Source organism: Armigeres subalbatus, chromosome 2, assembly GCF_024139115.2.
Source record: "Armigeres subalbatus isolate Guangzhou_Male chromosome 2, GZ_Asu_2, whole genome shotgun sequence".
Taxonomy (NCBI): domain Eukaryota; kingdom Metazoa; phylum Arthropoda; class Insecta; order Diptera; family Culicidae; genus Armigeres; species Armigeres subalbatus.
Window position 1 is genome coordinate 288,602,600 of NC_085140.1, and position 22,045 is coordinate 288,624,644.

The 22,045-nt window shown below is 40.1% G+C and overlaps 1 protein-coding gene across 3 annotated transcripts in view; it reads right to left on the reverse strand.

The window, feature by feature from the left end:
• LOC134212371 (myosin-2 essential light chain) overlaps nucleotides 1-22,045 on the reverse strand; it is a 45,003-nt gene that overhangs the window by 12,347 nt on the left and 10,611 nt on the right. The window contains exons 1-2 of one of the 3 annotated variants that reach the window (XM_062690147.1): nucleotides 578-1,010; nucleotides 407-517 (exon numbers count right to left, since the gene is read on the reverse strand). The exons of 1 other annotated variant lie outside the window; for it this stretch is intronic. In XM_062690147.1, coding sequence (XP_062546131.1) covers nucleotides 407-455 — 49 coding nt within the window. In that variant the 5' untranslated portion in view covers nucleotides 456-517; nucleotides 578-1,010. Of the gene's footprint in view, nucleotides 1-406; nucleotides 1,011-22,045 lie in introns of those variants that run through there. One more of the 3 variants, XM_062690146.1, reaches the window with a different exon arrangement.

Here is a 22,045-nt window from a genome sequence, read left to right on the forward strand (position 1 = left end):
TCGTTTACTCGAGTTGCTATTTATTCATATGGGACTGATGTGGTTGCAGGATAAAAACGGATAAAAAGCGTGTCATAAAAAAACTCATAAATGGAATATAAAAACAAAAATAAATTCTTCGCTCCTGATAAAGTTGTGAGATACAAAAGAAATTAATTTTAGTAATTTCAAGAAATCTTCTAAATCTATGCACAATTAAATTCCGTAAAGAGTTTTAGAACGATTTTTTTAGTTCAGTCTATTAATCTGAGATTTTCATTACAAATCTTTATGTAAACAAGGAAATCTTGGGTTTCTTCTCCGGAAAGTGTATCGAATTCACAACTTTCACAAAAATACCAAATATTATATATTATATTTGGTTATTCTATGGTTAACAAAAAGTACAATCGAATTGAATTCTTACCTTCCACAGATGTGAAGTTATTTTTCTTTGGTGGGTCATACATGTACATGGCTAATGTTCACAGTTTCCTTCTTATCGTACACTCAAACTTTATACGAATATTACCGAACACTAAAAATTCGAATAACAAACAATATCAACGATGCTAGCTGGTAATGGCAGAACACTAACAAGACTATCTTCCCCAGCTGCAGATGTAAAATAATCCACTTTATTCTTCAATTGATGTCAACCGTGAATCGAATAGGTGCAGACGTCGACCACCCCACCGTTCCGCTGTTCTCATCTATCAAGCCAGGCAAGGATGGTATGGCACGTCAATGCAATTCGCGTGTGTAGGCACGCGTGGAACTCAGCATCAACGGAGGCAACACCTTCAGTCTTCGATATGTGCTCCGCAGATCGAATCAAACACACGAAGAATGTAACGAATTTCTGAAGGTCGCGCACTTGTTGCACGTCACGTTCGCTGGCTTCTCCAGTTGCATCCGAGTGACGATAATCAGGACGTACTGTCGTTGGCTGATATCCGGCCCAGCTGGTAATTGCATTCGACGGCTCCAGTTAGTGAATGCGCGCGTGTGAACTCTTTCAGCGTACGAATGTAACTGAGCCTACGGCATGCGCGCGCAAGTTCTCCCTGTGACAGCAGCCACCACAACAACATCGCCAAGCCACCCGATCTCGATCTTTCGTTTTTACGGACCAGTTCAAGGGAGATAATTCCATCAAATTAGGTATTGGGATGCTCGGTGTGCGTTGCGCGAATGTCGATAATAAACGACTGGTTACTCGTCGGTGAATGCCACATTGCCACTGCACACAATTCCAATGGATTGTTTTTGTTTTCGCACGCAACTTTTTCAATTCCATCCATTGCATGGATAGGCCTACAAAGGGTTACTCTATGGATAAGCTTCACCACAGGATGCTGTTCAACGTCTATCAATTCTTACCACAAACCCACAGAATAATTTTCATTGATAACTGATATTCTGTTTTCAAAATCACGCTTTCTGGTTCTGCTCGATAAATTTTGTCGATCGTATTTTTCAATACGTTCGAATACGCTTTCGAACTAATTTTGATATGCGTTTAGGTTTGAGCGGTTAACGCAAGCAAACCGAATGGGGAAACGATTCGAAATGTCGCAAGGTGAGTAGTTTGCTCATTTCACTTGGTTAATCTAAACTTAACATACGGGGGTTGGGATATACTTAATACCTTACACAACAAGTCCACAACTGTGTTTAGATTCAGGTTTAGGGTAAAGAAAGATATGGTATAGAGTAAATTCAAGTTCTAACGATTGTTTACACATTATAATGCAACAGAGAAGCCAAAGCACCAAAATGAAACAATAGAACAAAGTAGTACAACCGCGGCGTTGATAGGTTCCACACACAATCTTCTGTATATAAAACAGAAACGATAGCCGTTAACAGATGGTCCGCCAATTAGATGTTCCACTAAAAACTCTGATTAATCCACCTAACGGTCATAGTGCCTATCTCGTGCGTTATAAAAAAGTATAACAACGGAACAGGGTTCCCCGTCGAGTGGAGTGAACAAGCCTTTTCGTTACACCTTGGTGTACGAGGAAGCCAAAAACGAGAGAACTCGTTGTTTTCAAAAACCCAAACCCAATAAATATGATGAACAGCATCGTCATTATGCGGACGATGCCGAATCAATTTTACGCAACTGATCAATTTAATACTGTAATATGTGCTGCGAAAATGTCAAGCCAATTAGCTGCCCAACAGAATGCACTTTACTCCGCCATAACACAACACTCTCTTACATAGCAAAGCATAGTTGCCGAAAAAGCCAGGTGATAGTACGAGCGGGGAGCGTTCGACCGGTTGTGCAGCAGCATCCGTGGTGCAAGCCCAAGTAAGAAAAACAAATTCAACTACTGACGAAAATGGTCATCACATCCGACATATGAATTTTAAATATTGTTGGGCAGCTACGAATGCATGTAAGAAATAGCAAGACATGGACGAACACCACACACATAGTTGGTATGTCACCGTCATGGTAATTATGTTTAGTTTTACATATGTTACAATAGAAGCCGAAAGGGTCTCGAAAAAAGGACCTTGAGAGATCTCCGACATTGATCATAAGCTTACTTGACACACTTATTCATAAAACTACTAATGAGTAATTAGTAATGAGATATTTTTTTATTAACTCTAAAGCAACGAATAGATCGAACCCAAGTATGAATATGATTCAAGTGTATATCACCTTTACATAAATTTGTGCACTGGGATTTTTTTCAAAATTTATCAAGACATAACACAGTGACCACCATCCAGACGATATGTCTAAATAAATGAGCACTGTCGACGGCTTGAGGGACAGTGCCATTTATGGAAGAAAATTAAATAATCGCTGGTTGGCTGGCCCGGCAGGATGATTGTTCGCGCAAAGTTGAGGGAAGAAGTGAAGGGGATGCCGTATTGACAGTGTTGATGCCTACCACATTGAAAGCAAACTACCAAAAAGACATTATTTCACAGATCTACAAAAAATGACTTGCCAATCAATTTTTCCCACAGTTTGGTGGCGAAATACAACGATCATACACAAACTGCCAGGTTCACTTTTCAGATACGCTCGTTTTGCACAACTTTTGGCGTCCCCTGCGCACGTTTTTCTGATGCAATACATCCACTCGGATATAGTCGTAAATATGCAATTAGCCTCATGAAAGTTGACCATACGTAGAGAATCGTCTGACCTCTCCGAACGATCAACACAGTTGATTTGTGGACCAACATCGGGCAGGTGGAAGCATATCGATGCAACTAAGGCTACTAATCTTATGAAAGTATTTTGGCAAAAAATACATCTTATTTACATACTAAAAAAATAATTATATTGTTCATGGCTTCTCAAATTTAACACGCATTTTGCAGCTTAAAGTTCCATATTTTTCTACTAAGGTACACAACGCTTACTCATCCGTCCATGCTGACCAAGAAGGTAAACATACAGAACATATCACACAACGAGCCCTCCTGTCTCGGCCATGAGTATCGAGTGGAGCGCCGCTATTAACCTCGTCACTGTTTCTCTCCAGATGGATGCATGGTGTTCTCGAAATCGGTATTTCAAGAAATATCCAAATCAATGCTGAGTGAAATACACCCTCTTTCAGCTAAGAGTTTTACAATTTTCATAGCCCTTACATTAGTTAAAATAAAATTTATAACGTAAATAATTACTGTTTTATTTACGTTATAATTTTATTGAAACTAACTTACATGATTACATTACAATCAGGTCTAAGAGTTTGGTATTTTGTTTACCGTCGATCCCGTATCAAATTCCAGAACACAGTGTAATTCTTTTCCGGTAGAAGATGTGGTCGACGTGGTATGGTATCGTGGTATCTGATAAAGCATCATACTAGCGTTATGGTATTTGGATTGGTGACCTCCGATGGCAGAAAATGCACTCGGTGTTAATTCCCAGTAGGCGACAAAGTAATTACGAAGTTCTACATCGGGATTTTAAGTAAGTGTATTGTACTGTAAAAACAGTATGAAGAACAAGTGATTACTGTGGCGCAGGAAAGAATGGATCAAAACAAAATGCGGAGGTTTTATGAGACTGTCAATGGCGTGGGGAAAAGAGTTCCCCACCGTAACATACTGACTATCTACAAAACGCTCATTAGACCGGTGGTAGTCCTCTACGGACACGAGACCTGGGCGATGCTTGTGGAGGACCAACGCGCACTTGCAGTTTTCGAAAGGAAAGTGCTGCGTACCATCTATGGTGGAGTGTAGGGTTTCGTCTTTTCGTTTCAATGAGTAAGCGTTTTTCGGACCAAAGGAAAATCTTTTTTCGTTATTTATGTTGAGGATCTTCTTTCACCTATTAATCTTTTCTCTAGAATTAGTTTTGGAAGATAAACGAAAATCTTGTAACGTTACAGTTCATATTGTTGGTGAATAAAAGTGCAAATAAAAAGATGTAGAGTAACCATAATCATAATGATTTAGTTTTAATGACCGTGTAACAATGCTAAGTGGCAATTCACCGCAGGCAAAAAACGCCTGCTGGGCATTTGTCTTGATAGAGGCAAGGCTAACGATCTTCCTGCACACCATCATTGTTTTAACGTTTACTTCCGGACGTGCTGAGACAGGACTGGTTTCGTTGCACATCGAGTAGCTCAATCGTCATAGGTCGAAGTGTGTAACTGAACCGTTTTTCACCGGCGATCGTCCACCCAGGGAAGCAAGTCCACATTCATTCACTGGTGTTCGATCTGAACCAGGTGAAGGTTCCAGATCCGTATCATTGAGTGAAAAGCCGAAATTCGGCTGATAGTTCTCAAAAAGTGCAAAAAGGAGTGCGAAAAAAAACCTTTTTTAATAGTTATAGAAAAAATGTATTAGTGATAAATTAGGAAACATTGTGTTGCTTTCAAGAGTTGAATACGATTGGACAATGGTGGATGGTTTATTTATCTATCAAGAAAATGCAGAAAACCGGTGAGGATGTTCCATTATTCTTCGTTTTAATTATCTTATTAATGGTCAGATCAAAGATCCGATTCCCGTCATGGCCTTGAAGATATGATTAAATGTGTGCCACCTTTAACTTATAGGAAACAGTGGGAAAATTACAATTTTTACTCAACGGCAAAGGTCTTCAGGTTAAATAGGATTCGAAAATAAGAGCTGAGCGATAGATTTTGCTTCTCGATCATGAATCATATTTATATGTTACATTCAAACTTTATTTCGCCAGCATGATGGGTTTTAAGAAAGTTGATTACGAGTAGAATTGTAATAATCGTGAAAAACTAAAATTGGATTATGTTTGGGATTTTTGCCTGGGCAGTGTTGAAAAATGAGTGAGCATCGTTTGAAACCTGCTCACTCACTCGCGAGTACAACGAGCAATCTTGCCTTATATGCAAAACTTCTACCGGATCAGCTAGCCTATATGTAAAAGTGAATTAGTGTGTATTCGTATCCGCTTAACTTGCTTTTTTTGCGTAGTGGAGATTTCCTTGGCTACTTCACTGTAATTCAAATATCATTTCTCTGGAAATCTTTCTTTCAATTTTTCTTTCGAAAAGTTGAGCTCTTAAAGCGCTCCAATATATTTTACAATCTTTGCGGCTGTTTACACGCATGTGCACATCCCGTTGTTCTATTGTTCAGTAAAACTCAATAGAAATGCAATTTTTTTATGGAAATAGAACAGAATCTACCATCCTAAGTATTCGTAATATGAATCCAAACAGTATTGCTATTTTCCACTCGCAATGGACGTTGAATTGTGTTAGTGAAGATTATTTCTCTAACCCTAATTTTAATGTTATTTAATACTTCAAGTATCTGGATAGTTCTTTATGAGGATATGTGTATATAAATTAATTAAGAATAAGCACCAGTTGTACGGGTCTAGTGAAACAAGATGATCAAAAATAAATTTGTTTATGCATCATATGAAAATGTGACAGCATCATACACTTTGCATTAGTTTTTATGTGTAAGAATGTAAATATACTCTTTTTACTGTGTTTTTATTTTTTTTGTTACACATATATTTTTTATTTTTTACTTTTTTGCTTTTACAAGTCATCAATTGTAAGGGAGGTCGAATTTTTTCTTTTTTGGAAGGGATGTTGGTTTTGATGCCCATAGTTGGGTTTGCCATTGGAGGGTGTTTTTTATGAGGTGTGCGAGGGAGAGTTCGGCTGCCGGTGGGACTTGAACCCGCACTATTCCATTAAGAACACGGACATATTACCAATTATACAACAGCTGCCCTTGCGAGAAAGCTGTCCCATAACCAGCAAATAACGGTGGCATATGAGTCAATTCCCTGTATCCATCGAATCCTACTTTAGCAATATTTCACATCTTTTCTCTCTACCCAATTATGTGTATCGAAATTGAACAACAGTCGACCGCGTTTGAATCACAAACATGTGCTTCTGCCTGTCGTATTGAGGCGGGTTTGCTTCTGCTACGACAATAGAGGCTTGTTTGCAGCCGTTTGATCATTTAAATTTTATTCATCCACTTAGAATTCATTTGTTGATCAAAATCATTATCATATCAGGGGGGAAGGGGAATTTAATTTCTTTTGCTCTTTTTCGTTTCAGAGAGCGAGCAAAGGCGCTTAAACCTAGGCTATTAGCCAGGGCAAGGCTAATACCTTCGCCCCATCCGAGGAAAATCATCGGCAAGGATAATGGAGTGACATAAATTTCTTAGCAAAGTCACTCCCAACGTATTTCCACAAATTTTCTATCATTTGCTTATAATGATACTCCTAAACCACATACCCTACCCACCATCCAATTCCTTGACATCTATGAGGGCGTCGGTGAGTCGCTGGCCTCTCGTTAAGTAGATGTCATATCATCATTTCCTTCCCTTTCCTAGTAACGGAGAAGATGGGCGTGGCCGGCAATGATAGCTTTCATGTCTTATCATTTTGGACCCCCAATTGGATTTCCATTGAATCCCAAATGGAAATCCATAAGCAATTGGGGTAAGAAAGGTAAAGAATATACATGACAACTATCAGTATGCAATCTACGAAATACTCCGTTACAACGCAACGCAACGCAACGCAACGATCTGAACCAGGTGAAGGTTCCAGGGCAGAGACTCGTTTCAATCCCGAATGAAAACACCTTTCCAAACACGAACCCAGTGACCGAAGGAAGGACGACAGCCGGACACGAAAAACCAGTAACCTCACCGTCAACACAGTGTGACGAAAAACCGAACCGAATGGCCGAAAGGACGATAGCCGGACACGAAGGAACCGTAACCACACCGACAACACGGTAACATTCGTACACTTATCTCAGTTGACATGTGCTCGCTGCATTGACAAATAGAAGCAGCTGTAACCGGAACAAATACTGACCTTCCGAGCAAGCACAATAACGACAGTAGATCGGAACGTAATCCGGTGAAATCAATCCGTTTTATTTATCATCAGACTAAGGCCGGAGTGGCCTGTGCTGCACATAAAAGACATCTCCATTCAGCTCGGTTCATGGCTGCACTTCGCCAACCACGCAGTCTGCGGAGGGTCCGCAAGTCGTCCTCCACCTGATCGATCCACCTTGCCCGCTGTGCACCTCGCCTTCTTGTTCCCGTCGGATCGTTGTCGAGAACCATTTTTACCGGATTACTGTCCGACATTCTGGCTACGTGCCCGGCCCACCGCAGTCTTCCGATTTTCGCGGTGTGAACGATGGATGGTTCTCCCAACAGCTGATGCAACTCGTGGTTCATTCGCCTCCTCCACGTACCGTCCGCCATCTGCAACCCACCATAGATGGTACGCAACACTTTCCTTTCGAAGACTCCCAGTGCGCGTTGTCAATCCGTGGTCGCAGCAAACCACACCTCATCGTTTCGAACAAAGAAGGCTGAACTCAAAGAAGGCCTTTCTTTCATATAGTCTACTGATTGCTCCTCCGTCCGACGTGCACGTAAAGCCAGCAGCTTTGGAGAAGCGTCCACGGGCGCGCTGATAAACAATCGCACGGAAGGCGAACTCGCGCATCCTCAGAATTAGACAGGTGTAAAAGGGACAATCAGTCGTCCACCACAATGTACTGTCCGATAATACTAACGCGACATTAGCTCAATTTAAACTGAAATTGTCATCTGCTAATAAGCGCAATAAAGCCTGTTTACAAATAGGGAGCGGGACCATTTGAGCAGCACCCCCTATTCCCGTCCGCAACGTTAATAACTCGACCGCGCTCCAACCAAATGGCTTGATTTTCTGTACATCACTAGATATCTACAGAAACTAACCATGTACTAATTATTTATTTATCATCAGACTAAGGCCGGAGTGGCCTGTGCTGCACATAAAAGACTTCTCCATTCAGCTCGGTCCATGGCTGCACTTCGCCAACCACGCAGTCTGCGGAGGGTCCGCAAGTCGTCCTCCATCTGATCGATCTACCTTGCCCGCTGTGCACCTCGCCTTCTTGTTCCCGTCGGATCGTTGTCGAGAACCATTTTCACCGGATTACTGTCCGACATTCTGGCTACGTGCCCGGCCCACCGCAGTCTTCCAATTTTCGCGGTGTGAACGATGGATGGTTCTCCCAACAGCTGATGCAACTCGTGGTTCATTCGCCTCCTCCACGTACCGTCCGCCATCTGCACCCCACCATAGATGGTACGCAACACTTTCCTTTCGAAAACTCCCAGTGCGCGTTGGTCCTCCACGAGCATCGTCCAGGTCTCGTGTCCGTAGAGAACTACCGGTCTTATAAGCGTTTTGTAGATAGTCAGTTGATAGTCTCCGAATTTCTCTGCTGGTATCGTTATCGGCGGTCACCAGTGAGCGCAAGTACACGAATTCTTCAACCACCTCGATTTCGTCACCACCGATAGAAACTCGTGGTGGGTGGCTCACATTTACCTCTCTTGAGCCTCTTCCTAACATGTACTTCGTCTTCGACGTGTTGATGACTAGTCCAATCCGTTTAGCTTCGCTTTTCAGTATGATGTAGGCTTCCTCCATCCTCTCAAAGTTACGTGCCATGATATCAATGTCGTCGGCGAAACCAAATAACTGGACGGACTTCGTGAAAATCGTACCACTCGTGTCAATCCCCGCCCTTCGTATTACTCCCTCCAAAGCGATGTTGAATAGCAGACACGAAAGACCGTCACCTTGCCGTAACCCTCTACGGGTTTCGAAGGGACTCGAGAATGCCCCTGAAACTCGAACTACGCACATCACCCGATCCATTGTCGCCTTGATCAACCGTATCAGTTTATCCGGAAATCCGTTTTCGTGCATTAGCTGCCATAGCTGGTCCCGATCGATTGTATCATATGCGGCTTTGAAGTCGATAAATAGATGATGTGTGGGCACGTTGTATTCGCGGCATTTCTGCAATACTTGACGTATGGCGAACACCTGGTCTGTGGTAGAGCGTTCACCCATAAAACCCGCCTGGTACTGCCCCACGAACTCTCTTGCAATTGGTGTTAGTCGACGGCATAAAATTTGGGAGAGTACCTTGTAGGCGGCGTTCAGCAATGTGATTGCGCGGTAGTTGCTACAATCCAGCTTATCGCCCTTTTTGTAGATGGGACACACGACACCTTCCATCCACTCCTGCGGCAGAACCTCATCCTCCCAAACCTTGGTAATCACCCAGTGCAGCGCTCTAGCCAGTGCTTCACCACCGTGTTTAAACAGCTCTCCTGGTAGTTGGTCAACTCCAGGGGCTTTGTTGTTTTTCAGCCGGCCGATCTCCTCCTGGATTTCCTGGAGATTCGGAGCCGGAAGTCGCATGTCCTGCGCGCGTGCTCCTAGGTTGATTACCATACCGCCACCGTTGTCTGCCATATCGCCATTCAGGTGCTCTTCATAGTGCTGCCGCCACCTTTGGATCACCTCACGCTCGTTCGTAAGAAGGTTCCCGTTTATGTCCTTACACATATCGGGCTGTGGCACGTGGCCCTTACGGGAACGGTTCAACTTCTCATAGAACTTTCGTGCGTTATTAGCGCGGTACAGTTCCTCCGTCTCTTCACGGTCTCGATCTTCCTGCTGACGCTTTTTCCTCCGGAAAATCAAGTTTTGTCTGTTCCGTGCCCGTTTGTATCGTGCCTCGTTCGCCCTCGTGCGGTGTTGCAGCAATCTCGCCCATGCTGCATTCTTCTCCTCAACTAACTGCTCACATTCGCCGTCATACCAGTCGTTTCTCTGATCCGGAGCCACCATGCCTAGTGGCGGTGGCAGTGCTTCCAATGGCAGATCGAATATCTCTCCAGCCATCTTCAAGAGACGCTGCGCCTAAATGCTCTTCCGTTGGGAGTGCCACTTCCAGCTGCTGCGCGTAGTCTTCGGCTAGTCTACCGTCTTGTAGCCGCCCAATGTTAAGCCGCGGCGGACGACTCCGACGCGTGTTGATCACCGTCGAGAGTTTTGAACGCAGACATACTGCGACGAGGTAGTGGTCGGATTCAATATTCGCACTGCGGTAAGTGCGTACGTTCGTGATGTCGGAGAAGAATTTACCGTCGATTAGAACGTGGTCGATTTGGTTTTCCGTTACTTGATTAGGTGATTTCCATGTGGCCTTGTGGATATTCTTGCGGGGGAAGAAAGTGCTTCGGACTACCATTCCACGGGAGGCTGCAAAGTTTATGCATCGTTGGCCGTTGTCGTTCGATACGGTATGCAGACTATCCGGTCCGATGACCGGTCTATACATTTCCTCCCTTCCTACCTGAGCGTTCATGTCACCGATGACGATTTTGACGTCCCGCAGTGGGCATCCATCGTATGTCTGCTCCAGCTGCACATAGAACGCTTCTTTCTCGTCGTCGGATCTTGTTGAAGTCGGAGTTGAAGATACGGCCTTTTATCCTCAGCTTGCACATCCTTGCGTAGATTGGCTGCCACCCAATCACGCGTTGGCGCATCTTTCCCAGCACTATGAAGCCGGTTCCCAGCTCGTTGGTGGTGCCACAGCTTTGGTAGAAGGTAGCCGCTCGATGCCCGCTTTTCCACACTTTCTGTCCTATCCAGCAGATTTCCTGCAGCGCTACGACATCGAAGTTGCGGGGATGTAATTCATCGTAGATTATCCTGTCGCAACCTGCGAAGCCTAGCGACTTGCAGTTCCATGTTCCAAGCTTCCAATCGTGATCCTTTATTCGTCGCCTAGGTCGTTGCCGATTGTATCGAGTCGTATTATCTTCTATGTCGTTCGTAATAGTTGTTTTTAAAGGCGGCTTATTGGGCCTGCGCAAACCTCCTGTCTCGTCGGAGGGCCGTCGTGTCAGGGCTGTTTAACGTCCCACCTAACACCAGGACTTGGGCTTGTGCGCTTTGAACAGCACACGGTCGCTTTGGCGGAATCTACTTGCGGACACGTGCAGCTTTTTATAGGAGTTTAACAAAGTCCACTGTCAAACCCCACCACACCCTAGGCCGGCGCCACAACTCGCAGAGGGCCTGGGGAGGGATCGTCAAGCCCTTGGACATAGTCCCTGCTGCCCCCAAAACCATGTACTAAGAAACAAGTAATTTGGTTGTAATGCGCTCGAGTAATGAACGTTGTGGACGGGAATAGGGGGTGCTGCCCAAATGGTTCTCTACCCTTCGCCTATTATATCAGACATTGAAGTATCCGACAATATTAACATATTGACATTTTGATAAGAAAATTATTTTGAGCTTTATTGACATTGTAAACAGACATTTCATCTTCTGATTCTATATTGTCGCAGAATTAGCGAATATGAAACGGGTCAACATTTTTAAAGAAATTTATTTTTTAGGGTTTTTTTTCGAGAAATCCAATATATATTTAGTCAAATGTCAATGGTCCACAAAAATTTATGAATTTTTTTATGAGCAAGTTTCCATGCTGATGAACGGAAAAATTCTCGACATCTGTCCAGTCCAGAATATCGATCAAAGATATAAATTGTAAATAGAATAATTATGAATTGAGAAGAGTAAAGGGTTGTCCATATACCACGTGGACAGTTTAACGGGAAGGGGGTGTATGGCGAATGTCCACGGTTCATACAAATTTTTGAAAATTTATGTGAGCACTTGTCCACGTCCACGGGAGGGGGTATCTAAAACTGACCAAAACTTGTCCACGTGGTATATGGACAACCCCTTACTCTTCTCAATTAATAATTATTCTATTTACAATTATTAGGGCTATGAACTTAATTGTTCTCTTTATTGTACAGACTTTATTTTTCTGATATGACATGCTAATTACAAATTATTATTAGAGCCTTTGCATGATTGATATATTCCAATTTCATTTTCTGTATTTAAAACTTCGTCTCATTTTATGAATAAATCAAATTAGAATTGAAAGTGCCAGCTCAATAATTTCCGAATAGATATATTGCTTATTTGTTGTTTATTATACATTGGAAACTTAAATCACTTTGAAGCTTAGTTAAGTTTGAGTTAATTCAGAAGTAGCTAAGAACCAGTTAGATGCAACAAAATAAGCAAACATATTGAGAAACGCGCAGGAAAATTATTTGTTCATCATTTCAGGTACTTTTATGTGTTTTTCTCGAAATATTAAAATAGTGCACAGGTTGAAGAATTGATCACGCGACGCCTCTGGCTAACAGATTTAAGTTTTTACTAATAGCCTATTCAGATTACGCCATTAATGACATAATAATTGGCGTTTCAGGGTAAATACGCTTTATGATGTCATTATTTACGTAATATTCCATACATTTTGCGCTGTCAAAAGATACCCGCTAAAAAGAGTCATGAAGAATTTATTACGAACAATTATTACGAGAGAGCTTTCGTTCTAACTGGAATGCAGGGAGAAATTCAACAAAACAAAACTGACAAGCGTCACGCTCTCTTTCCAGAGAGAAAATTCTCTCTGTTTTCATTTCGTTTCAGAAGTTGACAGTCATGCTCTTTCTGTCGCAGCAGGGTCGAATGCATGTTCGATGGAAATCTTCTGAGCGCTGAAGAATAACTCGGATTGTGATGGTTTTGTGGAAAGCATTTTATATGATGAAAATAATGATGATAATTATTTATTCTCCACTTATTCAACATGAATTGTTTAAAAACAGATGCTCTCTAGAATTAACATGAAGTATTTAACTTAAACCTAGATTTTATAGAACAAATCGAATAAATTTTTAAAGTTCAAGGGCCAATGCGGAAGACAATTTAAAACGTAGGAATGGTTGTAAAACGAATATATTTGATGAATAAACATGATTTCATAAATTGTTTTAATTCTGCTCCTTGAATGGCTTAATATACTTTGATTTCAACATTTTCACGTGGGACAACTGTACGATTTGAATGGGATGTATATATAAAGTAGAATAACCTTAAATAAAACATGGATTGGTAATGCATTAATTCATCCAAAATCCAGTTTAAATTATATCACATTCACACGATTCGATTTTGTTAGAAGCTGTATCATTGATTGTCGAGTAGAACGCAATGGTTCAGTTTCCATTTTAAAAACAATTAAGTTGCTGAGTTGCCCTTCATACATGGAGATACTGGTGGAAATACATTTTAGTTCGATAATATTTCTTGAAAATTGGTCCAATCGTCCATTTTTATTTATTTGTGAGAATTCCCAAAAGTATCTAAATTTTTCTATCAAATCTCCTTTCGATCATAGTACAGAATCAAAATACTTTTTAAACTTAAAAAAATTGAGGAATAGTCTGATTCCCCGAAGAACGGCGCACCCAACTAATGAATGATGTAGCTTCGCTCATTATCCTTAATGAGAGCTTCAAATATTCTTCGAAAATCCCTTTTCATATTTTTTTTTATATTTTTTTTTTTTTCGTATAAACTTTGTTCTAAAAAAAATGTTTAATTTTTTCCACACAAATGCTTTATTTGTCAAATTATATTTTAAAACTCTCCTTGAATTCAACCCTGTATTAGCGTGCAAATGAGGAACATGGAAACGTCAAGATATATTATCTTGCTGCAGTCTGAACACCTCGTAATAATTAGATACCCTCTCACTTAACAAAGTCATAAATAGCCCAATCTGAATAGGCTATAAGGAAAACATGTCATTTAGATCAGTGGTTCCCAGCATGCTCAATATCAAGAGCCGCACAGAACTTTTGAGCTGTTGAAACGGGCCGCGGTATATTTTCAAGATATGTTTTTTTTTCTATTTATTTTATCTATATATATAAAAATCAATCTATGTATGTATGTTCGCTAACTACTTCTGAACCACTTGGCCGAATTCAACCAAATTTGGTACACACGTTCTCTATCCTCAGGGGAAGTTGACAAAGGGGGTGGGAGGGTCATTTAGAAAGGGGGGAGGGGTTTTGTTTAGAAAACGAACAATTATGTGTAACTTGCATCTCCTAGGGCCGATTTCAATCAAATTTTGTACACATATTCAATATAAGGAGACAACCATATGAGAGTGTAATCTTTGAAAGGGGAGGGTCTGGAGGGAGGGTATGGTTCAGAAAACGGGTAATTCAGAGTAAATTCTGAACCCCTGCACCGATTTCAACCAAATTTGATACAAACATTCTCTACCCTAAACAAAAGATAACAAAGCGGGTGGGGCGGTCATTGTAAAAAAGGGAGGGTATGGGGAGGGGTTGTCTTTATAAAACGAGCAATTCAGTGTAACTCCCAACCCCAGTACCCATATCAACCAAATTTTGTACACATATTCACTAAGAGTAGTCGATCATATGGAAGTGTAATTTGGTAAAGAGGGAGGGGCTGGGGGAGGGTATTGTTCAGAAAACAAGCAATTCAGTGTATCTTTTGAACCCCTGGACCGATTTCATCCAAATTTGGTACACACATTCTCTATCCTAAGGAGAAAATAACAAAGGGTGGTATGATCATTGGGAAAAAGGGAGGTAAGGGGAAGGGTTGTATTTAGAAAAAGAGCAATTCAGTGTAACACCTAACTCCCAGGACCGATTTCAACCAAAATTGGTGTACACATTTTCTATCCCAAGGAGAAGATAACAAAGGAGGTGGGAGGGTCATTGGGGAAAAGGGAAGTTATGGGGAAGGGTTGTCTTTAAAAAAATGAGCAATTCAGTGTAACTCCCAGGATAAATTACAACCAGATTTGGTACACTTATTCTCTATTTTTGGAAGATGTTTATTGAAAAGGTAGAAGGGCCAAACAAATATATAAAATAGATTGATACAAAGGAACAATTCTATGAGCGGTAGATCTACCTCTGTGGGTTTTGTGCTACAGCATTGGACATTTTAATTGAATAATTTACTTTTCAGTCCCTAGCAAAGCCGAATACATATAGCTATTAGCTATCTATATATCTCGGATACTTATTCAACGTATGTGACGTATGTGATTTTGTAAACAAAAATTTAAACGTTGATTTCTGCAATCTGATAGCACTCCCACGCAAACCATCGCCACATACAGGTAGGGGAGGTTTCGGCTACATGTTCGTTGTGTTGGTTTGCGTAGGAGTGCCATCATATTTGACAAATCGACGTATGCATCTTTGTTTACAAAATCACATACGTCCTTTTGAATAAGTACCCGAGATATATAAAACTCAATGTTTGTATGTTTGTGTGTATGCTCCAGCCTAACTTCTGAACCCATTATTGTATTGTTTAGTTATCGATCAATTTAGCCATTTATCGAAATTATGGTTGCCCAGTGAAAAGCAATGATTAAGGTGTTTCCTTCTGGCAATAGTGGGTGGGATCCCTTCTTAAAAAATACGCGTTTGCCCGGAATAAGGCATTGGTGGATGTTTCTCCTCCTCTAAATATAAACGTTTGCCCGGAATAAGGCGATTATGGGTTTGATCCCTTCTTCCAAATTCAGTCAATGTTTTCAAAAGTGAAATCGGCCTTCTTCTGATCAAATGATGAAGTATCGATAAGAAAACGCAATTATCCTGTTGACCAATTGGTTTATTCATTTTCCGATTGTGAAAAAAAAAACTGCGAATCAAACTGGCAATTCCGAGCAAGGCCGGGTACATAAAGCTAGTATTGCATATTACAGAATCTGAATATTTGAATAAAATATGTTATTACTTTGAAGCAAAAGATATTTTAGTTACAAGATAAAGATTGTCGTTGGGATAGGGTGCTAAATGTAAATGAAGGAAAAAAAACATACGATTTGACGATTTGACGATTTGAGTTCGGTACCCAACAGAACAAAGGGAACCGAAGCGACAATCTTTAACTTGTAACTAAAATAAGCTTTTTCAAATAAAATATGTATTTAAAAATGTAAATGTCCTTATTTCTTCAGATTTTATCGCCGTAGCTAACTTCTAGTCTATAGTAGGGGAGACTGGGGAGACTTGATCCCCTTTTCTGATTTCCGATGTGTCACAACCAAAAATAAATAAACATATGTACCCGATTTCCACACAGACTCTCTAAAAAATACAGTATTTAACTTTACTGGTGTATGACAGTCCTTAAATTATTGTTGTTATTGATACACAATCAATTTTTGGAGTGCTGTAAAAAATCGACTTTTAAAATATTCGGGGGAAATTGATCCCTCTCCAAGAACTTGCTTATAAAAAAAATAAAAAGGTACCCTCAGATTTTTCAAATATTTTTCCTTCAAAATACGCGAAATTTTCAAATTGCTGTACGTATACATGAACGATTTTTGTTATTGAATTCGACAGCACATGAAATTTTAAAATTTGAGGAGACTTGATCCCCTTTCTATGATATTTACGCAATAAATATTTTTTCCTGCCAACTCTTCAACAAATCTGTCAAATCTACAAAAAATTAGAAGTCTGAGAACAAATTTATATTTTTTGAAGTTTTTCACCAAATTTTTGTATGGGTGACTAATGGGGGATCAAGTGTCAAGGGTCAAGTGTCAAGTATATTGAGGCAATAACTTCAAATCTAAATATCCTAAAACATTGATGGAATGTTGACATTTTCATCAGTACAGTTCATTACGCACATTTATGGCTTTGTGCTGTGAAAAAACGAAAGCATTTAGTCATTGTTATGAAAATTGCGTGGCCAATAAAAAAATCTTTAGGAAGTTCAAAACACACAAACCGCCCTGCAGAATAAATAAGGTTGTCAATCCAAAAAATAACTCACATCATAAAGGTCATTTGTCTAGAGCATCTATACTAAAAAATACGCTAGAAGAAAACTACTTTAGTTCTCAATAAAACAGGGGGTGATCAAGTCTCCCCACCTTCCCGTACCGTTTTTGCAGTAGCGGACTCGACATAAGAATTTTTTTCACCATAGTATCTTGTCGGCTCAGTTATCAGAAAATATTCTATGCTGTTTTCCCAAATAATCATGTGGCAACCAATTCTGTAATTTTGATCTCATGTTTTTCATACTCGAGGTAAGATGTTCCATATAACTTTTCGTAGCAAATAACAGAGGGGTTCTTAAAAAAAACTCTGTTAGGATTCTTAGCCAGCAGCATCCGCTTGAGATTCTGAGCAAAATTTGTTCGAGATTCTAAACAGAATCTCGTTTAGGATTCTAAAAAGAATTCGTTCGGGAATCTGAACAGAATCCGATCAGAATTTTAAACATAATCCGTTTGGAATTCTAAAGAGAATCCATTCGCGATTCTGAATAGAATTTCGGTCGAGATTCGGGACAGAATCCTTTGGAAATATGTTTGAAATTTTAAATAGAGTCCGTTCAGGACAGGGTTACTGGAAATCGCATCAAGTAACTCGCATTCACTCATATTTGGCGAAAGGAATCGAAGCAGAACGATGAACGATGTATCCCAAATGAACAGAACAATATCTATCTTCCCAAAGCGGCCGAGTTACTCCTTTATGAATATGTTTCGTTTTTATTCGTACTGCTTTAGCTTCGGTTTCGATTCATCGCCATGTGGTGAGTGACTCCGGTGTGTGAATATGTTTCGTACTCTTCGTACTGTTTTTGCATCGGCCTCGATTCATCTCCATCAGAATTTGGAGATTTGCGATCAGATGCGATGATGATTGGCGATGAGTGGTGATAGAAAAATTGAATCATCACGATGGGCCGGCAAACGGACAGCGAGCGATGCCGACCGAGAAAATAATGTTCAATAATGAAGAATGAGAAAATAATGGTTCAATGTAGAGATGGGCGCTCCGCTCAGGAGCTGTTCCAAAGATTCGCTTCCTTACATTGGGCTGATGAGCCATGGATCTTTTTTAAAGAAGCCCAGCTCAGCAGCTCACTTTAAATTGATGAAATCATTGTCAAACACGCGCCTAGAGAAACTCCCTCGAGCGTACGCACTCGAGTACGCGCGCTGTTGTATTTTGTACAGCACAAACGAAAATACCACGCTCGCGGTACACAACACAAGCGAGCTTGTATGAGCATTCCAGTCCAGTACCGCACACGTGCTGATCGTTTATTATTTGCACCTCAAGCACCATCAAGCCAAGCGACAGAAATCATTTCTGCTGCAGAGAGGAATAAGAAACACACAAGCAAAAATAATCTAGCTTGCCGCCTATTTCTTAACCCATACCCACATACTCGGCGCTACGAACGGACACACAAAAGATACCTAGTAGTGCGGTAGCGAACGAACCGTACTAAGCAAAAGATCCGAAGATACGAACAACTCTCAGTTCCGCTCATGTCGTCGTCCAGCTCGAAATTGCTGTGACATGGAAGCGAGAGCTGCGCCACTAGCTCAGATCCGTGCGACACGGATCTCGATCCGGATCAGTCGCGACCGATTCTAGCGAGCGAACCGTGTGGTTCAAACGAACCGAGCTGGGTGCTGTGTCTTGCACGGAGCGGATCTTTTACCTGCGACGGGTTTTCCCGCCCGCATACTGCTACATGTGCACTCGGTTTGTTTGTAGCACCGTGCTCTGTATTTTTTTACTCTCTTGTTTTTATTTCTCTCGCATTTCGGGAGCCAATATAGATGAATGGGCTCGCTTGTATGAAAATGTCAACTACGCATGGTTAGAAGGGTTAGAAGCGCGCGCAAACAAGGCATTGATTTACTGCACCCAGTATGAAGAGAAAACTTATGACACGTGATATGGTTCATATACATATCAGAGACTAGGGACTGAATTATTTAAATTAACGATTTGAGAAACGTTATCAACAAAATGTAACTTAGAATTATGAATAGAAAATAATGTTGAGTTAGTTTTTGTATAGAAATAAATGTGATGGTTCTAAATGAACTCCTAGACTTCAAAACTAGACGGTCAGAAAAAGCGTAATAAATGTTATTAGTTTAAAATTGTCGGTTTTTCAATAGAAATTATTACCTCACTGTAGCTAAACATTTTAAAAATTTCAAAGAAAGGTAAATAGATGAATGATGAATGAATGAATAAATTAATGAATGACATAAATTTTTCAAATTTTTGAACAATAATTGAAATAATAATATTAACAATTATGTTTTATTATATGTAGCATTAAAGAACTGAAGAGCTGATCCAAGGAGCTGACTCTTTTCAATGAGCTGAACGGATCAGATCCGCTCACTGCAATGAGCTGTTTTGCCCATCTCTAGTTCAATGGGTTCGACATTGCTGCTCGTCGTAGTTTCCATGTGTTTTTTGCATATTGAAATAAGCAAAACGCATTTGCTTATAATTACACGCGGTACTCCTCTTGGAAAACGACGCACCGCGCTGCCAGCATACTAGATTCTTATGGGGAAATAACATTGCAGCGTTTCCTAAGGTGTGACTGTTCCTTTCGACTGTGGAACGCCGTGTGGAATTGGTGGAATTCTGTGCAAATGTGCTTTTGGAAACATTACAGTAGCCGCGCGGTGTATATCATATTGACAGCATCCTATAACATTGTTCATATTCTAGTCGATTTTTGATGTGTTGGCTCCAAACGGGAGCCTTTAGGTTTCTAAAATAGGGCCCTGGAGTGATTTATTTAAAGGCTTCTCTCTTGTCTTCGGAAAACCTAAAAAGGGGGCAGTAGGCAGTTAGTTGGTTTGTAGGATATGAAACATACAACATTTTACGATATGTGTTCTGGTGATTCCAATCATATTTGCAGTCTTGTGTGTATCATTTTCTAGCAATCTCATCTACGGAGTGGTCATCGGAAATCCTCTGGAAGAGGCCAAAACTTAAAGTTTTGTTTTGCTATTTTGAAGTTTTGCTATTTTTCGAGATATGTATACTGGTGTTACCCATGTCTTCAGTCAATAGTGATAGTCTTTTCAATGACAATGATCATGTTCAACCCAAGTCAAATCGGTATCAAACCAACGTGTATTCCTAAAAATAACTTATCCTGCAGCCAACAAAATGATTTTCGGTCTTTTTTTTAGCCGTATCGACAATTTATTGAGGCCCCTTCACCAAACCAATTGAGTTAAAAATCCAGATCGAAAGTTGAAAATTTCCATCACCCGTAGGCCTCTTATCTTGCAATCTGTGAAATTAGAAACTTACCGCCTTCTCCAAAGTTATTTGGGTAAGAACCATTATAATGAAAGTAAGTGTAGTCTGAAATTCAATAATTTGGCGGCGCTATTGTATAGGAACTGGTGAAGCTAAGCGGATGCACTGCACGTGACCTATCAAATTGAATGTTTATTTTGAAATTTTAATATATACGCCTAAACTGCTCTTCTACGCATAATTGTCTCATGTTACCTTTGAGGAAAAAATCCAAACTCCAGTCGATTTATCCCACTGAAAAAATGAAGTAGTCGTTTGATGATAATGGAGACTGAAAACCGTCAAAATAAGTAGTAATTCGTTTTATAGTCTGGAGAAGCGTAGCCTACGTTCATTACACTCCAAAAATATTGGCAAATTTTTTTTAGATCCAATCGATTCTGAAATTGGAGGAAAAATTGACGCTAGTTTGATATATTTTAACAAAAATAACATGGTACGGTTAACCCTTTATAAGGCAGACGAATCTAAACAATAAATTTACAGAAACAAAACAACAATAGGACACAATGTTGACATGGTATGAAACTCAAATGTATGTTTGTTATACATTAAACAGTTCAGAATCATTGAAAATTGGTGGCAATATAGTTGCCACTGCCCGGCAAGCGAGGAAACAGGCAAGAACAAAAATAAATAAAAGATTTTTAGGTTTTACGTAAATCCAATCAAATCAAGGCACGTTACATTTTTTTTTGGGAAGAGTCCTAGTCGGAAAAAGCAGTATAAGTGAAAAAACTTTTTTGCGCTTTTGTTCCCAAGGAAAAAAAACATAATTTCGTCAAAATACTAAAAACCAAATAGGAAAATGACGGCTTTCGCAGGTTTTGTTCTATTATTGTCAAGGGGTTTTCTATAACCAATTATGCTCAATTTGGCCCAAACATTCTTTGCATATCAAAGAATATTGTGGCCGAATTTCATAAAATTTGGGCAACAAAAACCCCCGTGTAAAATTCAGTAAGTGTTCGTCTTCTACTAAAGTTGTTCGTGTGATCAAAATTGTGATGGAAGTTCAGTTTAAAACCCAAACGCTTATCAGTAATACACAGCTAGAAATGCAATTTAATTTTACGTTTATTTTGTTGCTCATACATATTTGGAGATTGAAAATAAACGCAAGTTAAAACGAACGTGCAGTAATTCAAAATCTATTTGAAATTATAATTAAAACAAATTTGAATGAAAATCCAAGCTATGGTTGAAAATTACATCAAACCACTTTATCATTACACCCAAGCGATGATTGTTAGCTTTTCTAACTATCTAACAATTTCGCATATGCTCAGGTTTTGCTCAATTGTTTTTTAGATATTTCCAAAACAAAAACTGCTATTATTTTGAACAATTTGACCTAGTGTGTAATTTTTTAACGAATGGTTAGCTGCTATTATTCTGAACACAGGTGTATCATAGTGCCGCCCAGTGATTGGATTCAAGACTAACCTACACAGAAAAAAATAATGAAAAATAAACAGCGCGTAAAACTTGACATGCGGAAATTTACGCTATTTTACGCTGCAATGGCCTTCTTCCTAACAAGATTGCTTACAACTTGTATGCAATATTGATGATTCACGTCAAATATTGTATACCTTTAGGCTACATCTCGTGTGGAAGTACGCTAATAATGACGTTCCATTTATGT